The sequence below is a fragment of the Opisthocomus hoazin genome, chromosome 19 (genome assembly GCF_030867145.1).
Source record: "Opisthocomus hoazin isolate bOpiHoa1 chromosome 19, bOpiHoa1.hap1, whole genome shotgun sequence".
NCBI classification, from domain to species: Eukaryota; Metazoa; Chordata; class Aves; order Opisthocomiformes; family Opisthocomidae; genus Opisthocomus; species Opisthocomus hoazin.
The window spans coordinates 16,487,442-16,506,201 of NC_134432.1; the positions used below are offsets into that span (position 1 = coordinate 16,487,442).

Genomic DNA, 18,760 nt, shown 5'->3' on the forward strand with positions numbered 1-18,760 from the left:
ATAGTAACTCTACCTTCACCTACACCCAGGCACCTCAATTTGAGCGTGAGGCCAAAGACGTTGTCAGCGCTGGTGAGGAGTGGTGTCCCCGAGGCCCTGAGAGGAGAAGTGTGGCAGTTGCTGGCAGGGTGTCACAATAACGATCACCTCGTGGAGAAGTACCGAATTCTCATCACAAAGGTAAGAATGCCTTTTTTAAATCATTTTTTTCCCCCCATATCTGAAGGAATGGAAATACTGAGACTTCTGCGTGTGCGTATCCTCTTACTTAAAGGTTTGTGATTGTATCTGAATATAGTGTCTCAACTAGGGAGTATAATTCAGTCCTCTCTCCAACAAAAACCCCTAACATACAGTGCTAGTTGTGGCACTATCTCTACTTAGAGTGCTTTTTTTTTAATAGTCCTACTTCTGTTTCACTCAGATGAGTTCTGAGTTAGTCAAAAATTAGTATTCTATTAATTGCTTTCATAATTGACAGAGATTCAGGGAGCTCATTTCCTTTGCTTGTTTGGATTTCCTGAATGAAAGCTGAATTTTGCTGTATTGTCTTAACATTTATGCTAAAAATCCAACGCTTCTTGAAATTGGAGCCTTTTTTTTGATAGAAAAAACAGAACACTTTGGACATTTTTGCACTAGACAGCATTTTTTTAACTTGTCATCTTGAATGCTGACCTCAGTAACACAGGAAAAGAAAATAAGAATCATATATACAGACATCATGCAGTATTTCTCAAAGTTCTAGAGTAGCAAATGGGTCACAAAGTGAAATGTCTCTTAATCAGAAATCTCTTAATCAGTGTGTTAATTTGGATTTGACCATTGTGTCTATAGAGACTTTGTATTTTACTGCTTTCATCAAATGTGCAAGTATAGGACTATATTAGAAATTATTAAGGATGCAACTTTGGTACACATATAACAGACGTTAATTGTTCACCAGTCAAAAACGCAAAACAACTGAATCATCCTTTGTGTGTCTATGTTCTGATGGTACAGATTCGCAAGGAGCAATTAAAGACCTTATACTGAGGGCAAGAGGGCTTCTGAAATTAAACTCTGTTTCTGCTGGAATCATGCAGGAAGGATCCTACGTGATTTGAATGAATCATGTTAGATTAGCTAAAAATGTTCTGCCATAAGTACTTTCACACATTTACTGAATATAGAAGAAATTTGATCTGAATTCCTTGATATTGGTACATGCATTGTAGAACTAGAACTTGGATTATATGATGAATAAATCATACAAATAATGTGGAGGTTGAGTGCTCTGGCAAGGAGTTTATCACAGCTACTCCTGTTGTGTTACTTTAATTGCCTGGTGAGTAGCTGACAGTGTCACTTGTTTCTCTGTTTCAGTGTTGTGGTATCGGAATGGAAAGGATGAGCTCTTGGTGGCACAGTTGGTGACACGTACTGCTACTATCTTTGTGAGCTAGAAAGGAATAGTGTAACATTTCGGTTTTAAATCTGTGAAACCTTGCCACTCATTTACATTTGGCAGAGGCAAAGGAAATAACCTGGATCTAATGTGCTGGGAGCATCTCTAGAGCACGAGTACAAGGGAGAGTAGGCTGATCCTGCACTGTCTTCTGCAGCAGAAGGCCTGGCTATACCTGCAGTGGCCATTCAGCATGGAAACTTCCTAAGGAACTAAGCAATGAAAGAAAATCGGTACTGAATGACCATTTTCAGGCTCTGCTGTAGCCATCTGAGGTCTGTAGTACACTACCAGCATGCTGCAATAACCAGCTCAAGCAAATGAAAACGAAGTCTCCTTTAATCTGGAAGTGCCGTATTAGACTATTGTTGAGGCTGTTTGCCTTGTTGTGACTTAAATGTGAAAATGGGCTGTGGCTGCTTCTGTAGGATGGGCAAAGAGCAGTGCTTTGAGAGCAAAAGTGTCTGGTTGGTTCGCAGTGGAACTGTGACTTCTTCAATCTGCGGGCAGGGGAAGTTGTTCAAGGGTTCAGAGAAGGTAAGCAGTGGCTGTGTGGAAGTGCTAAAGATGAGAATAGGCGAAGAATACAAAATTGCTCAGGAGGCTGATGAGAACATGAATTCAAGGCCCAGGACGATGGCGTTTGCAGACCCATTGTATGTATTGTGTGCTAACAGTGTAATATTATTGGATTGTACTTAGGCTTTCATTTTTTATGTTCGTGCCTTTCGTAGATTATTTGACAGTTTTGGAGTTCTAAAGTGACTAATTCTTACTGCTCTGAAAATAGCAACTCAGTTACAGTCAGTATGCAGCAATGCACAGGAGTAAATGTGTCGGGGGGGCGGGGAAATGTTAATTATGTGAAAGCAAGGCGCTCTTACAATATATTGCTTTACTGTCCTTGTAATGCTCCACCATGTTTTGCATGGCACTAATACAAATTTTTCTCTGGCAAGCGTGCAATTATTTGCATTACATGCATTGAAAAAGGTGTCAGAGAATAACTGCTGTGGCACAGTATAGCAGCACAGGGGTTGCTGTGAAACCTTTGCTCTTCAGTGCAAGCAGGAGATGCAGTAAGCCTGGTTGAGTACTCATAATCCGGTGCCCCTTCTCTCTTAACGTTGACCTCTATTCCTGTAGCTGCGTTTGATTTCTGTGAGGCTTTTCATGACCCCATGTGGCAGCACAGTCCCAAATTAATAAGGATCTGTGTTGACAGCTGCTTCAAAAGCTTCTGGCCTCTTTCAGGGATTTTTTTTTTCCCCCCTTGTGTGCAGGGTGTCGGATGCAGGCGCCCCAGTATTTCTTCTGGTGTTTGCTTTCCTGTGCAGTTCTGGCCCCTGGTGCTTGGCAGATCTGTGGGTTTAGCTTCCTTTTGCAAATTAGCCACTGCAAGGATAGGTTTTTGCTTATTGTTGATGTGTGGCTACTGGGTGATTGAAAAGGAAATGTCTTCTGTTGTGTTCTACCAGTGAAGGCTGTGTCTAGGTCTCTTCTTGAATCTGACCTCTGCGCTAAAAATGGCGTTGAAACCATGCCTCAAGGTGTGCTCGTTGCATTCTAGTCATCATGACAGTATTTATTAATTATTTGCCTCTTATTTATTTGATAAACATTAGCTGGGTTTTTGTACTCTGTGCTTTTGTTATTGCGGTGGTGTCTAAGTTTCAGCATTGTGGTGCTTCCACAAATTACTTCTGAGAATTAGCACACCGTCTGTGTGCAATAACGCAGCTTTTAGCAACTCCAGATTGCCACGCTCGTGGTGGGGAGTGTGGATGAAAGCCAGCCCAGTGAATTAAGGTCATGTCCCTACTGGGGACAGAAGGCAAACTCTAGGTAAAACGATCTAGACAGTCCCTTTGAGAGGCATCTGTTCCTGGTAGGACTTTGGCAGTCATGGCTACGGCTGTTAATCTTCAGGCTTCCAGCCACTGAAAGGTAGGAGAAGAGACATGGGGACTCGCTCCAGGCACTAATGGACACCTGCAGGAAAAATACTTCATGGTTTTGACAGTCATAGGTGGATGGAAAGTATTGCTGAGTAGAAAACTTGTAAAGCTAGCCATATGGGTTAAATAAAAGTAATCATGATACAAAGCAAAATAGACAATAGCCACTTTTCAGACAAGGTTTTTAAAAAGCGTTAATACAACTACTGGATCTCTCAGAGAAGTGGCAGTCTCTCAGTGGAGAATTATTACTTCATAATACCAAAATTTTAAGAACCTGACATTTACAATACTGAGGAGAAAATAGAAGCTTTTGGATATACATCTGTGTGGGAGGAAATAATGTCAAAAGGAAAAAAGCCATGAGCTGTTGTACCAGATAAATATACTATATTAGGAAAATTAAGACATGAGAGGGACATCTTGTGGCACAAATAAAATTAAAAAAAAAAAAATTCCAGTGGCAGGAGGAGAATCCTGGGATGTTACCCCGGGGTCACCATTTCTGGTAGAAATTCTAGGCCTAGCAAAAGATGAATTTGTTCCAGTTTTTCTTATAGCAGGACCCTTGCTACCCACTTTCTCATCTTGCCATTTTTTTGCCTCCATGAGCAGAGGATTACAGTTCTACCAAGTATACTCATCTGTCTTGGTGCAAATTATACAAGTTTTTAATGAAGAAATAGACTAAAATGTCACTACCGTTATTTGACTGTGTTGCTTCATCAGGGGCATAAAATGTAACAGTAGTTTAGCTGTGGGTGGTTAACATTTATTTTCCACTTGTATCACAATCAGATTTCCATATGTTCATATAAATTAAGAAGAATATATTTAATTTTCAGGAGTACAAAGGGCCATGATTGTGTACGATCAACTGAAATTAAACCTAACATACATCTGTGAATCACGCTATGAGTATGACGTCGTCTTGCTGTTGGTGTGCCTGAACCTCTAGATCCCTTTGATTAGTTTTGATCACGTGGTGATAAAAGTTTATCTTTTACAAGCAGTGGTTTTCCCAAGAGTTCTTCTTGTAACTTGGAATGATTTTTTTAATACCTTTTAATAGTCTTAGATGAGGTTGTGGTGTATCACTGTATGGAGTGGGGGAAGTCTACAACACAGAAGTATTTTCAGTCTCTCTCAGACCTCAGCCACGTGAACCACGCATTTTAACGTCTGTTAGAAGTGGTTCTTCTCGGCAGGCTGGTGGTGCGCTTGACCAGAGCTGGGGTAGCAGGTAGGTTGATCTCCAGCCCAGTTACCTTCCAGTTGCAATTTACACCCTTTGTTGGCCACTGTGGTCTGGCTTCTGGCGCAGGGCTGCTGGAGAGATTTAACTTGAGATGTTGCTGGGTTGGGCTCGGGTGTTTTCAGCAGGCAGGAGTAAGTTGGCCTGAACTTTGAATAGAGCTCCTAGTCTCAGCTTTGGAGAAACAATAGCATGGCAGTTAAAGGAAAACACAGATCTGTCTCTCCTACAGAAATACCTGTCAGCTGTATAGGAGTTAAGCTTGTACTTGTAATGAAAAACTAAACATTGAGGAGTTTTTGGTGGTACCTCTTTTGTTTTGAAATTTCAGCAACCAGGTATTGTTTTGGTCAGTCTCACCATTTCCAGTACGACCTTGTTTTTGTATATCTGAGATATATTTAAAGTTCAGTGTATGTTGTTTTCTTCCGGATGTTTATGATGTGTCTATTCATGCCTAAGGATCCAGAAATACTGTTTGAATCAATTGGTATGTAAATCATTCTCTGCTTTGGAAAGACAGGAGATCATTTCTCCAGCAGTAATTCAATCATCGCTTGTTTTTTGTAAAACCACAATACCCTTGCCTAAATTTAATTCAAAGTTTATGTTTCCTAGCTACAGTTCTAGTACTTCAGTTGGCATGAGTAGAAACACCATAAATTAGAACAAAAAATTAAGGAGAATAGTGAAGGGGTCTTTTTTTTGGCATAAAGATAAGGCGGGAAAACCCCAAGTTTTTGTTTTCTGGCTTTTGCACAAGACTAACTCAAAATCTGCCAAGTCATGCTGTTGTCCAGCACAGTTTTTTTTCACCAATACAGGTGTATCGTGAAATGTTTTTTTCTACTTACAGGTCAGCTAAAATCTCAAGTGTGATTGCTTTGAGATCTGCCCCTTTGGCTGCGATTCGTTTTCCTTCACGTATCCCACAGAATACCAAGCGTTTAGCTTAGGTGAACTGAAGCCCTGGGTGCACTGGTATCGGCTGCATTCAGCGCTCGTACGGATGCCAGTTGCAGACTTTCATTTTTGACGAAAGGACTCAAATTGCTGAAGAGCCTCACCCCAGTCCCTTGCTGGTTTGATCAGTGTAACGACCAGTTCCCGCAGCGGTGGGCCTGTCCTGAGCCGTGGCCGCGAGCAGTCTGCTGTCCGGGTCAGAGTGAGCTTTCGCGTAACATGGAACGTGTTTTCCAGCACGTCCAGCGAGTAAAATGCTCCTGGCAAAACCCAAGAGATGAGTATCCTGCTGTGACACCTACGCCTTGTGCGCGGCGAAGGGGGTTTCTGGTTAAATACGCGTGATGGTATCAGCTTGTGGTGTGAGTACAAGTGCTGTGCTGTGACTCTGCTGCGCGTCTGCTCTCTGGAGTGCCGCTGGGTTTGCTCGTTGCTCTGGTTCGGTGCGGGCTGTCTCGGGCACTGTCGGGGGCAGCGATGCCTTTGGGTTTTGTGCATAGGTGTGCGGGAGGCGCTTACCTCCCTGGAGCAACATCTGGATTACTGGTGGGACTCGGCTCTCGGCTTTGCCGGTGGTTTCGGGCGTCTCCAAAGCAACACGAACCACCTGGGAAAGACGCGTTTATTCCAGAGGAAGTGTTCCCCGCCAAGGGCTTGGGTGGAAGAGCCTTAAATGAGGACTGAGCGTTTGAATTCCCGGCCCTGCCCGGACGGCTGGCACCCGCCGGCAGCCGAGCGCAGAGAGGAGCAGCAGGGGCGTGCGGTGGGTGCCTGCCCGTCCGTCCGTCCGGCTGCGGGTCCGGGGTGTGCCAGGGCAGAGCCCGTCGCTGGGCAGCGAGGGGGGGACCCCGCGTTTTGCCGGGGGTCGCGCCGGGTGAGGCCCCCGCGGCCATCGCCCACTCGTGGAACCGGCCGGTCCGGCGCCGAAACCCGCATCCCCCGGGCTGCGGGGCGGGGCGGGCTCCCCCTCCCCACCCCCCGGCGCCGGGGCGGGCCGAGCCGAGGGGCTGCGGGTCCCCGCCGGCGCCGCGCCCTCCCCCGCGCTGCTGCCCGCCTCCCTCCCGCCGTCCCCTCCCTCCCCGGCCCCGCATCGCCGCGGCCGCAGCGCAGCACCCGCAGCCCGGCCCCGCGCTCGCCCGCGGATGCTGCCCGCCGGGCTTTTGTTCCCCGCGGCAGGTAGGGCCCGGGGCGGGGGGCGGCGGGGCGGTGCGGGAGAGGCGGCGAACAAAAGCGTCGGGCAAAATGGAGCCAGGAGGGAAGGGCTGGACCCCTTCCCGCCGCGCATCCCCCCGCCTGGATGGCCGGCGGCAGCAATGGCGGGGGGGGGTTCGTCCGGAGACCCTCCCGGCGCTGCCGGGGGAGGCGGGGAGCGGGGCAGGGGCGGCGGGGAGGGAGGGAGGGAGGGAGGGGTGGTGATGGAGGTGGCAGGGAGCGCGGGGAGGGGGGTTGGAGAGGCGGTTCTGTAAAAAAAACACTTTCCCCCTTCTCTCCTGTCAGCCTGCGGGAGGACGCTCGTCCTGGCTCGGTGAAGGTTCCTTCCCCCGCGTCCCCCCCAGCCCCTCGACCCTCCGCGGCTTGGCAGCCCACCCAGGAGGGCGTTAGCACCCACCCGTGTGCGTGTGCGGGGTGCTGCCATGCCTGCGGCTGGGTGCCGGCGCAGCGGTGGCGGCGGGCAGCCGGATTTAAAGGGGAATTGGGCCGCAGACAATGCACAGCAGCAGCAGCTGGAGCAGCCCCGGGGACCGGAGCTCCGCGTTTGACATTGCTGCACACACAGCGCCAGCCGCAATGACAGCAGCTGCCTGGAGCGGCTGCGGGCAGCAGGCAGGAGCATGAGGTAGAGAGATCACTGCAGCGCTCAAGATGAACTCCTCTTTGGTTGGCAACCAGAGTGGCCGGCCGTTCTGTCTCCTGGCCATCAGCTATTTGGAGACCATCAATTTTTGCCTCCTGGAAGTGGTTATTATTGTGTTCCTCATGGTGCTGATTATTTCGGGCAACATTGTTGTGATATTTGTCTTTCACTGTGCACCTCTGCTGAACCACCACACCACCAGCTACTTCATCCAGACTATGGCGTATGCTGACCTCCTGGTGGGCGTGAGCTGTCTGGTGCCTTCTTTGTCTCTGCTGCACTACCCTATTGTTTTAAGCGAGTCCCTGGTTTGCCAAATCTTTGGTTATGTGGTATCAGTGCTGAAGAGCGTCTCCATGGCCTCTTTGGCGTGCATTAGTATTGACAGATACATTGCCATCACGAAGCCGCTGACCTACAACACGCTGGTTACCCCGTGGAGACTTCGAATCTGCATACTGATCATTTGGCTGTACTCCTGCCTGGTCTTCTTGCCCTCCTTCCACTGGGGAAAGCCTGGATATCACGGGGATGTGTTTCAGTGGTGTGCCAATTCCTGGAACACCGATCCCTATTTTACCCTCTTCATCGTGGTGATGCTCTACGCACCGGCTGCTTTCATCGTCTGCTTCACTTACTTCAACATCTTCCGCATCTGCCAGCAGCACACCAAGGAGATCAACGAGAGGCGAGTGCGCTTCAGCTCTCAGGATGGGGAGGCTGGGGAGGCGCAGCCCTGCCCGGACAAGCGCTATGCCATGGTTCTTTTCCGCATCACCAGTGTCTTCTACATCCTCTGGTTGCCCTACATAATCTATTTTCTGCTGGAGAGCTCCAATGTCTATAGTAACCGCGTTGCGTCCTTCTTGACCACTTGGCTTGCCATTAGCAACAGTTTCTGCAACTGTGTCATTTACAGTCTCTCCAACAGTGTCTTTCAGAAGGGGCTTAAGCGTCTCTCGGGGGCCATCTGTGCCTCTTGCGCTAGACAGAGGGTAGCTAAGGACTCCTCTACCTCTAGGAGCAAAAGATCTTCCAATGGATGTCATGTCTAAGACGCCTATCAGCTGGACTGGGAAGTGCAGGGACAATTGCGTAAATTGCAAAATAAGTTAAATATGATTTTAAGATGTCCAGATTTGCAAAAAGGTTTCTGCGAAATGCTGCTGACGTAGAAGAATCAGGAGCACATATCATTGTGATTTCACTTTAAAAAATTGTTGCTGTGGAGGAGGCTGTGGAGTTTCACCTCCATATTCATTTTTAAGAATAAAGCTGTATCTTGACACTTACCTCTCCAGCTGGTGTGACTGAATGGAGTGGGTGTCTGAGAGCTTCGGCAAAATGTAGTCTTTCTTACAGCTTTACTAGGTTCTTTCGAGATTCGTGCTTCACATGTAAATGATAGATCTGAAGTGGAAATGTCACAGTACATGGTATGTTACAGGGATTTTTTAATATATGCCAAAGTATATTAACACAGTGTTCCAGCATCATAACAGAAGGGGCCAAACGGTTTGTTTTTCAGTGCTACCTAGGCAGGACTTCTAGGACAGTAGTGAACAATGTGAACCATTTTAGTGTGAATTTAAAGCCTAACTGAGCCAGGAGTGCAGCGATGTGATCTGAACAGTCGTACGCTTAGGAGGGCTGAGCTGGCGTCCGTGCCCCGTTTCTCTGGCAGGGCGCGTGTATGCGATCAGAGTGCGGCATCTGCGTTTTTCCTGTTTGTTGTGAAGTAAGAAGAAAAACTTGCATCAGTCCGTATTTAGCAGTTAAATAAAATGTGTTTTGGTAAGCTAGGAGAAAATACGTGTCGCTTTATGATACCAGAGTTGTGGCAGCCACTCGAGGATGATGCCAACATGTGAAAACTATTCTCAAACCAGTGGAGAAATGCCACAGTTTTGTATGTGGAAATTTTCTCAAGAACAACTTTAAAAATAACATGTCCCCTCTTTTTTTTTTTTAATCTAAATTCTTCTGATATTTTACATACTAGAACTTAGGGGGAAAGGAAGGAAAACAATTGTCTTCTAAACAGCTAAGGGAACTATGTTGTAAATTTAACTGTAGAATCTGAGTTATTCATAAGTGCACAGAGCTAAATCAGAGACATTTTTCTTTAGCCTTCATGGGATTAAAGATGGTTCGAATATAGCAGGAGCTAAATCCTGTTGGTAAAGGCATATCTAACTGGTCAAACAAAGTCAGAATCTGAGAAACAAAATCTCATTGACCACAGCTTTTTTCAAGCTGGCTTAGATGAAATATTTTTGAGCGCTGTAATGCTGTTAAGAAGGCACTATGAGCCTCAAACTGATGAGTTTTCCTAAAGAGTATCCTTGTCTTTTTACTGATGCCATGCTGGAAAATGAAAGCGAACCAAGTATTCCTGTAATAATGGATTACAGTCTGCATCGTCTTTTCTCCCCCCGTCCCTGGCACAGGGATGTCCCCCGCCACAGCTCTGGTCTGAGGGCAGGTTGTACGCCGGGGCCGTCTGCGGTTTGCTTCATTCCTTGGGCTTCCAGTTGGAGCGTTGGACTGCTGTGAGCCCGGGGAATTCTGTGGGCTGGTGTGCTACAGGTGGTGTGTACTGTTAGTCATAGTGGGAATGAAAAAATATGATGGAAAAGTCTTCTTTTTTTTTTTTTTGTTGTTGTAGAATTGGGGTAATTCTCTTGGCCAAAGGGATGAGTATTTTTGTTAAACGGTTTCAGGTCTACTGTTGTTGTAGGTCAAGATCATCTTCTTTCTAGTACTGTACCCTGTCCCTCCCGCAAACATGCGCACACCCTCCTCTGGTCTGCTGGGAGCCCCGGCCTCCTGGCGCCCGTGCTTTGCCCTGGGGGACAGCAGTTTGTGTCTCTGCCCCGTGTCTGCACCAGCGATGGTTGCTACAGACCCTCCTGCGTGCTGCCCAAACACACCCACTGCAGTACAGTCTTGTGAGGCTGCCAGCGAGGAAACGGGGAAGAGAAAGAGAGAGCAGCAGGATGAAGCACTCTTAGCGTGGCTTGTGCTTGCCAGCACTCGTTGCTGCTAGACACGAGTTCCCCTTACAGATACGTGCGTGTACCTGTTCCTGGGGAGGATGGGGCAGAGCCCCCTGCTAGTGCTGCCTAGTTCCAAAGCACGTTGAAGTCAGAGCTTGGTCTGCTTGCAGCGTATTTCATCCATAGTCCAGACCTCTCAAGATAAACTTCCTCCTTCGTTCATCTGAAATTTCAAAAACAAAGGTTGTCTAAACCTGGATGCCTTCATGACAGCGTGTATTGGTATCTCGTGTAAGAAGACAGTGTCTAGAGGCAGCGCTTACGCCGTGCCACGAGAGAGGTGATGTGTTCTGCGGAGCTCTGGCAGTCTGGATTTCGGTCAGACGCACAGCCAGCCGTGGGGGGAGCGGAGCGAAAGGCTGTAGTGAGTCATTTGTAAATGGCAGAATAAGCTCACAGCACATCAGCTGGCTAATTGTTCTCCAGTGTTTTGGAGGTATTATGGCAAAGGTGGGCTTTGGGGAACAATTTAAGGGCTTTAGTCACTAATATCAAAGCGTGTGCGTGTGGTATTTTTGGAACAGCCTCTCAGGTAAACTCCCAGTAGCTTTTCTCTGACTCTTCAAAGACCTGGAAATGTTAGAGAAGGTGAAGTGTTGCAATCTGTCATTAAAATAGCATTTGATTAAATTTAGTAGAAGTAAAGAATCTGCTAGGGCCTAAACCCCTAAAAATGGCAGTTTCAGTTTTAAGTAGAAGCTGGAGAGCAAAGATAGTGGCTTTTTTTCATGGCATGAATAGAGGGTTTAAATAGGAGCATTATATGCTAGCTTTTTAGAATATGGAAAATTTTAAAAAGTGGTAAGGATCTAAATGGTGGCAGAGAGATTTAACTCGAGATGAAGCAGTTGCTACTCCAGCTATAAGCCTGGAATTGTACTCGAAGTATAGTGGCTGTTGGAGATGCAGATGCGTGCTTGCAGCTGTTGTTGCTTTGCAGCTAAAGTTCAGTTATAACATTCCTGACAGCCGGGCTTTGTTCAGTTGCCTTGCTTGTTTCAAAGTCCTCATCAACTCGGATGAGTTCCGTGAGAGGTGAAAATCAGAATCTGGAGGTCTCCCAGGAGATGAGGACAGAGAGGAGTTGCAGCCAGTCGATGCATTCAACTTTCATCCGGTGTTTTTAGAGACACTTTAAAATGTTGCCTCAGTAGCTTAGTTTTAATGTCAAATATTTCTATTTTTGTCTGTGTTAATTTATTGATTTTTTAAAAAAATTTAAACTACTTTTTTCTTTTAAGTTAATTTAATGTAGATCTAGGTTTATATGTGATTAGATGTTTTAAACATTCATAACATTTGCGTCTGTTGTCTTCAGTGAAATTGCATGGGGGTGAATCTTGTTCACTGTACCAACTGCGGAAGAAATGATTTAGAAATGTGTTACCTTGTTTGCTCAGCAGTCCACTGAACATGCTTTATCGTGTAGTTACCATGAGGCACAGTAGTGCCTTTCATCACAAGCTGGGCTGTGAATTGTCAGGCAGCAAACTTTCCAGTTGGATCATTTTCATCCTTGTACATACGAAACTAATCCTTTCTTGGCCGTATTTGTATCCACGTGTGCCTGATGCTTGAGAAATTGGTGTCAAGAGCATTGCACAGATGAATGCCACACCGAGGAGAATACAGAAATCAAATTACATCTTCATAAAAACTTTGTGTTTTGGTATGATGGAATGAACTAATTTTGAAGTTCCATCTCAAGACTATAATTATTTTTTTTTTATCAGGGTTGTCTGCCTCGCTTTCAGTTTGAGCCGCGAGAAGGTTCAGTTTGCAGGATGCAATTCAGTGGCATTTTTTTAGTACCATGGAAAGGATTTCTGTATGCACAACTTCTCAGAAGGTGATAATTTGCTTTATCTAGAATTCTTGATTAATTTTTTTAAAAGTTTACTGGAAGTTTGGGTTGTGATTATATTGTCATTTTTGAAGTGGGCTGGGAGAAAATCTGTGAAATATTATTTTTTTATAATCTCCAATCAAGTGACAGTATTTTTTAACTCAACAGATACCTTTTGTGTGAAACAAGTTTTGCTGTTATCTACTGTTAGGTTTTTTTTAATTAAATGTTGCTAGTTTCTGCAGTCCTTGTTTGTTCTTAGGGGTTCCATGCTTGTTTTTAAAGCTTCTTATCACTCAGAAGTTTGTTTCTACTAGTTGGAATTCTGACATGGCTCAGTATCAGAGTGCCAAGGGGCAAGCTTGAAAATTTGTCTCAAGTTTTTGACGAGAAGAAAGTGGTGCAGAGTAGCAAGGCGGAGAGAATCGCAGGAGTAGCACAAGGTTGTGTGAAGAGTCTTTCTTACAGCAGAGACTCGAATGAGAATTTCCAAATTCCATTTTCTCACTGCGTCTCTATGGCATAGTTCCTGTCCCAGTCATTTAAAGGATTTACCTGTAAGAAGTCCTAAATTTCCACAGTTTGTTCTGAAGAAGACACTTCCAAGGCATTATGTGATGTGAGATGGAAACATTCAGTATGCAAATTTAATAAGCAGATTTTTCGATATTTATTGTGGTATTACCAACTGCTGTGGTGATGACAGATGTACTGAACCTTCATAATCAGGAAATCTGAAGCACTTCCGTCTGATCTTCCTCCTCATCAGGGTTTGAGGTTGATAGAACTTCTAATTCAGGTTGGTGTTTTAAAAAACATATTTCTTGGGAACTAGTATCTGAACATAGGACCCTACCTTTGGACATTACAAACAAAAGGCCCATTAAAAAACTTTACAGTTACATTATTCATCTATTGTAGGTGATTTTATTTTGATAACAGGAGGAGGAGGTTTTGGAGTGCTTTTGTTGTTGTTTTAATACATTTTTAGTTCCAGGTACCTGAAGCACCTGCTAAAACATTGGCCTGACCTAGTCCTTATTTTGTTTAGTTTAGAAACCTTTTTCTTCTCTTTTCTGGCTTTGCAGAATACAATGACACATCCTCTCCATGGTGTCGTTCAAGATAGACTTGAAGGAGTTTACCTTGCTACCGACACTATCTGAAGCTGGCAAAGCACGTGTTTGTAACTGATGTTCTGCAGAGATCAGGAGGTGCAAAGGCCTCTGTGGTTTTTACGCTTGCATGGGGGAAAAGTAGCTGTCTTCCCTCTGCAACTTAAAGGAATGGACGCTTTGCAAACCCCGGTGTTGTTCTGTTGAGGCTTCCAGGAGGGGAGAGGCTGGGGCAGAACGGTGGTGGTGAAGTGCCCAAGCTGAGTCCGTTGTTGTCCTGGTGAAGCTGTGCTTCCTCCCTGCCGTCTCAGCCAGCCCACGGCTTGCAGTCCACTGTCTGCTCCTCTCTTTCCATTCCTACTGCGGACGTTCAGAGCTCTGGAGAGCGTGGTTGACTTTGGGCTTTTCTTATATTTCATAATCTTTATATGGCGAATACTGTTTGTGTGTGGCTGTGGTCTCAGGTCAATCTGGTACATTAAATCTGTTACTTGCTTTGGTTGCTCTTAGACTTTGTAGTAGCATGGGCTTGCAGCGCGCTTGGCTGAGGTCAGGTTAGACCTCGGGATCAGTCGCAGCTGCTGAGACCGCTGGGCCATCAGGTTTTACAGACTGTCTCCAGCAAAGTAAACAGCCCCTCCTTTAGGATGGTGGGAGAATCCTCCATTGTGAAAACAACCCATTTGACACTAGAAGGGAAGTGTTCTGACTTCTAGAGGCCGCTGACCTCTTAAAGCTTCGCAGTTGTTAATTCCCGTATTGCCTGTGCATTGCGGAGGTCCTGCTTTGAAAGACATTTACTGCAGATAAGCAAAACCAGACAATTTAACACTAGAGTCACATATGTAAAATGTTTTTGGAAGAGCAGGGCTCTTCAGAACTAAAGTTTAGTAGGTGCAAAACCAGATGCAGTTGTAGTTAGAGAAAGAAACTGAAAGTCGAGGCTGGTGGAACCAAGCAAAGGAGACGCGCTGGGCAGCTGTGCCTGCGCTGTACGTGCGCTGCAGGGTGTAAGCTGCAGTTCTGTCAAAACGAGGGAGTATTGCATTTGGGTCAGATCCTTTACAACGCTTTTTTTAAAAGATGGAGTCTACTCTTCCTGCTTTTGCTTTGCTGCACGCCCAAAGGCAGCTCATCTGAGCCTCGGGGCTCCCGCTCCACAGCAGCCAGATTCCCTTTGGACCTGGAGTGGTGATCCAGTCCCTCCGTTTCAGTTCAGGTAAAGTGGGATGATACCAGTCTGTGCCGTGGTTGACCTGCTGAGGTGCTCTAGCAATAGGGCAATAACCTGATGTGATTTAGTTTGTCAGCTTTTCATGTCTGTTTTCTGTGACACCAGGTTTTCTAGACAGGTGGAACATTTTGCTTATGCAGGCAGCTTTGCTGAAGGCTCGCCCCTCAATATTGGCTTCTCTCGCATTTCAGTTTTTATTCCCATTGCTGAGTTTGAAACAAGCCACAGTCTGTGTCTGCTCTACATGCATTTAGTGGTGGTTGCCAATGGAAGTGTTTGTGGATTTCACCGTATCAGATTCGGATGTCCTGAGCTTTGGCACTTGGTGAAAACATTCGCGTCAGTTGTGTTGCTGTATCCTGATCCTGGCTGGGTGTTCACAGCCTCTGGCGTCCTCTAGCAGTCTGTCCAGTCAAAACTGATTCTCTAGCTAGTGCATTTATGGTTACTTAAATTGAGACACAGAAGTTGTTAAAGTCATCTTTGTTTTGCCTGAAGATGCTGCAGGGGAGTGTCGAGATCCCTGAGCTGGTCGAAGGAGGTGCAGGCTCTGCGCCGGCGGGAGACCAGGAGGCCAAGTCCCGGTGGGACTGGTACCTGTGCATGGGTTGGTGACCAGTAGCTTTATTTGCTAAGAAGTTTTTAGAAATGCAGAGTGGCTGCACATTGCATTAGGTCATATTTAGAGTCTGGTTTTAGAGAGACAAACCCATTTTGAAGCTGGCAATTGCTGCTTGTGCGGAGGAGTGCTACGCCCGGGCAGCGCCTTCGCGTGCGGCCGCGCCTGAGGTGCAGCCCGAGAGCTCTTGGGCGGCTGGGCAGAGGGGAGGGAGGCCCGACTTTGTGTTCCAGCTTCTTTCTTTTGTCAATTTGTAAAATGAGGATAGCAATTTTGTAATTTAAAGCTTTAGCTTCTCGCTGATGGTCATTACTGGACATCCTTTAATTAAAAGGTTAAATAAATTCAAGTAACTCCTTGCAAAGATGAACTCAAATCTTGCTGTGCATATGCGAGTCATTCTTAAACGTTACAAAGACCACGTGATACGGGCAATCAAATGCTTAATAAAGCAAGTCATTACTTTTATGGTAAATTGAAAAAAAGTTCTTCTGGGATTTCAACTGTAAATGAATCCTTGAAAGTCAGTAATTAGATTAGTAAAGGATGACGTTTTAATATGCTGGCAGGAACATAGAGGGATTTGTCAGGGGAAGCAAAAACAGACTTTGCACTGAAGTGGCTTAGGTATATTTATAGTGCTAGTGACTTTGTGTGTGTGTGTGTGAAATCTTTGGACTATTTTAATATAACATGAGGCTTTGAGCTTTAGCTAACTCAAGTTGCTCGTTTTATGAAGTTACATTAGTACCACACTGTGAAGTATTTTTAAATATTAGCATTACTGAGTATTAAAAGTATTTCATAAAAACATTTTTTAAAAACATTTTCTGTAGATGCTGTCAAAAGAATTGATGTTTAGTGTATAAAGAAATAAAACTCTGAGGGCTGTAAGGTACCTGTATGTTTCTGATCACCTCGGTTTTTGAGGGGTTAGGTATTTCTTGAGGATAAATTGTTGTCATTAAAACCTGCTAAAAATAACAGTGCAGTTAAGCCTTTCAGGTTACAGGAAGCAGATTACCTCCAGCCACACTTTTGAACTGTCTGAAAGGATTTGCGATCGCAGATACTCAGACTTACGTCTGGAGAAATGCTGTACAGCACAGTGTTTTGCAAGTTCCTCGGCTGATAGGTTTCTCTCCATATGTAACCTTTGAAGTCTGGTTTCGGTTGTAATTCTAGCATGTAAACACTAGATTCAATTTTGTATTCCTCTAATGAATGCAACAGGATGGAAAGCAGTTTGCAGTTGCTAATGATGAGCTTTTGTACTGTTCTTAATACTCGTGGGTATGTCTTTTCTTCAGGGATTTCAAAATTGTATTAGTACCTTTTTTAATTGTTTTTTTTTTCACATGCTGTTTACAATGAAACTGCAAGCATGGGAGGCTGTGCGTGCATGTGCTTTTCGGTTGCTTTGCTGAAGGAAATGCAGTGGAGCAATCTCACTTCAAAGGACGCTCGCTTTTCCTTGTGCCCCACCTGTCTCCTTGCGCCGGCGCCGTAGCTGGGGCAGCAGAAGCCACTGGTGAGGTGATCGCAGTGTGTTCTGCGGAGGTTGGACATTTGTCAGAGGGTCGTTACGAGGACTTTGGTTTGGGAGACAGTCCAGCTCCTTACACGAGTAGTGTTACAACTGGTAGTTTTTTCCTGTGTCAGTGAAAAGGCCAAGAATAGACAAGATCACACGTGGGAATCACAGAATCACAGAATGGTCGGGGTTGGAAGGGACCTCTGTGGGTCATCTAGTCCAACCCTCCTGCTGAAGCAGGGTCACCTACAGCAGGCTGCACAGGACCTTGTCCAGGCGGGTCTTGAATGTGTATGTGTGTGTTTGTAAGAACTGGGTGCGCCTTTTGATGCTGTAAATTGTTTCGAAGATGAGAAAGAGCTGTGAGTGTGGAACCCCTGCTACAAACAACTATGGAAAAAATCCACCAAGGCAGATTAGAAAAGCAAACCGGTGGATTGGAGCCAGTCCGCCCCGTAAGACTCTCCGATGATGCTGTGTTGAATTCTGACACGGGGCGGAGGATCAGGGTGTCAGTCTGGGCTCCTCGATGTTCCGCGGCTCTGCCTGGGTTTGCTCTGCTTTGTGCTCTGCCAGGGAAGGGGGAGGTGGTGAGGACGGGTGGTTTGATACGCGAGGCAGCTGAGGAAGAGTTGCTGTTGTGGCTGCAGAGCTGCGTACTTTGTGCCAACTCAGAATTGTTGTTAAAATACAGGGGAGAGGGGTACTTCTACCCCATCGTTTTAATAAACATTTCTGTAGCTGATTTTTCAACTAAGACTAATAATAAGAAAAACTACAGTTGAGCCAAAAATGACAAATGTTACTGATTTAAAATAATACTTGCATATTTTTAAATATTAAATGGAACTAGGTAAATCGGAAGCATGTAAATATCTGATTCTAAATCTGCATAATTATTTCCAAGAGGTAATTTTGCTATGAGCTATTAAAACACAAAGAAATGTATTATTCCCTTTGAGATGATCTGTACCCCAGCTGTGTCCTACATCTCTTGGCTTGTTTCCTTTTTGCTGTAGATGTACAGACGTATATATAGGTGTACTGTGCGACTGTGCAGTTACTGCCGTGTGAAATCGCTTGTTTTAAAATACATACATGTACACACATATATATGTAAAATATATATATGTATTTCAAAACAAGCAGTTTCACACGGCAGTAATAGCACAGTCACACAGTTTAGGGCTTTGTAAAATATGTAATTTTAAGAATGTCAATGTGGTTCTTAGCGACTTTTATAAACACTTTTCTGAATCTGTTATCAGCACTTCCCATCCTAAGAGAAACTGCACATTTTTCAGTGATTGTTCCACTGGTTACATTTTTGTCTGCCGTTTGTTCTGGATTGATGTAATCTTGATACTACTAAAATTTCAAGGGCTGTTGACGCATTTCACATAGCCTAGGATTGCCTGTTCTCCAAATGTATGGATCGTGCATCAACAGTACTAAGTAGCCTTACTGTGTTGCCTAAAAGCCTAGCTAATTTATTTAATATTCTCTCTTTAAAGAGAGGTCTCTGGAAGGGGTAACGTGTTTTAGGAGGCTCCTTCTCTTTAAAGGGGAACTCAGAATTGAATAGCAGTACTTGTTGATCAGTGATATTATTGTAGCCAAAGGATGCATGGGTGGTTTAATAGGAAGTTTTTGCTTCAAGTTTCTTGATGAAATGTAGTGTTCTACAGAGCTGTGTGAGGAGTGTAGTTTTTTATTCTGAAATGCACATGTACACTTTATTTGAAAGGTCTGAATGGATCATAAATACATTTAAGAAATAAATGATACGTCACATGTTTTCACGTTCTGTCTCGTGATGACTTTTATGTAACCGTGCTGATAAAGGTGTGTTCATTTGGGAGTGGGTGGGGTTTA

General features: G+C 45.0%; 2 protein-coding genes across 7 annotated transcripts in view; both read left to right on the forward strand.

Moving 5' to 3' along the window:
• The window catches only part of RABGAP1 (RAB GTPase activating protein 1), a 74,623-nt gene that overhangs the window by 30,983 nt on the left and 24,880 nt on the right, over positions 1-18,760 (forward strand). For all 6 annotated transcript variants that reach the window (XM_075439058.1, XM_075439053.1, XM_075439057.1 and 3 more), the window contains one exon: positions 30-180. In XM_075439058.1, the coding sequence (XP_075295173.1) occupies positions 30-180 (151 nt within the window). The remainder of the gene's footprint in view (positions 1-29; positions 181-18,760) is intronic.
• Positions 6,705-18,687, forward strand: GPR21 (G protein-coupled receptor 21). Its single transcript, XM_075439531.1, has 2 exons — positions 6,705-6,799; positions 7,121-18,687. The coding sequence occupies exon 2, from the start codon at positions 7,487-7,489 to the stop codon at positions 8,531-8,533; it is 1,047 nt and encodes a 348-aa protein (XP_075295646.1). The 5' UTR covers positions 6,705-6,799; positions 7,121-7,486; the 3' UTR covers positions 8,534-18,687.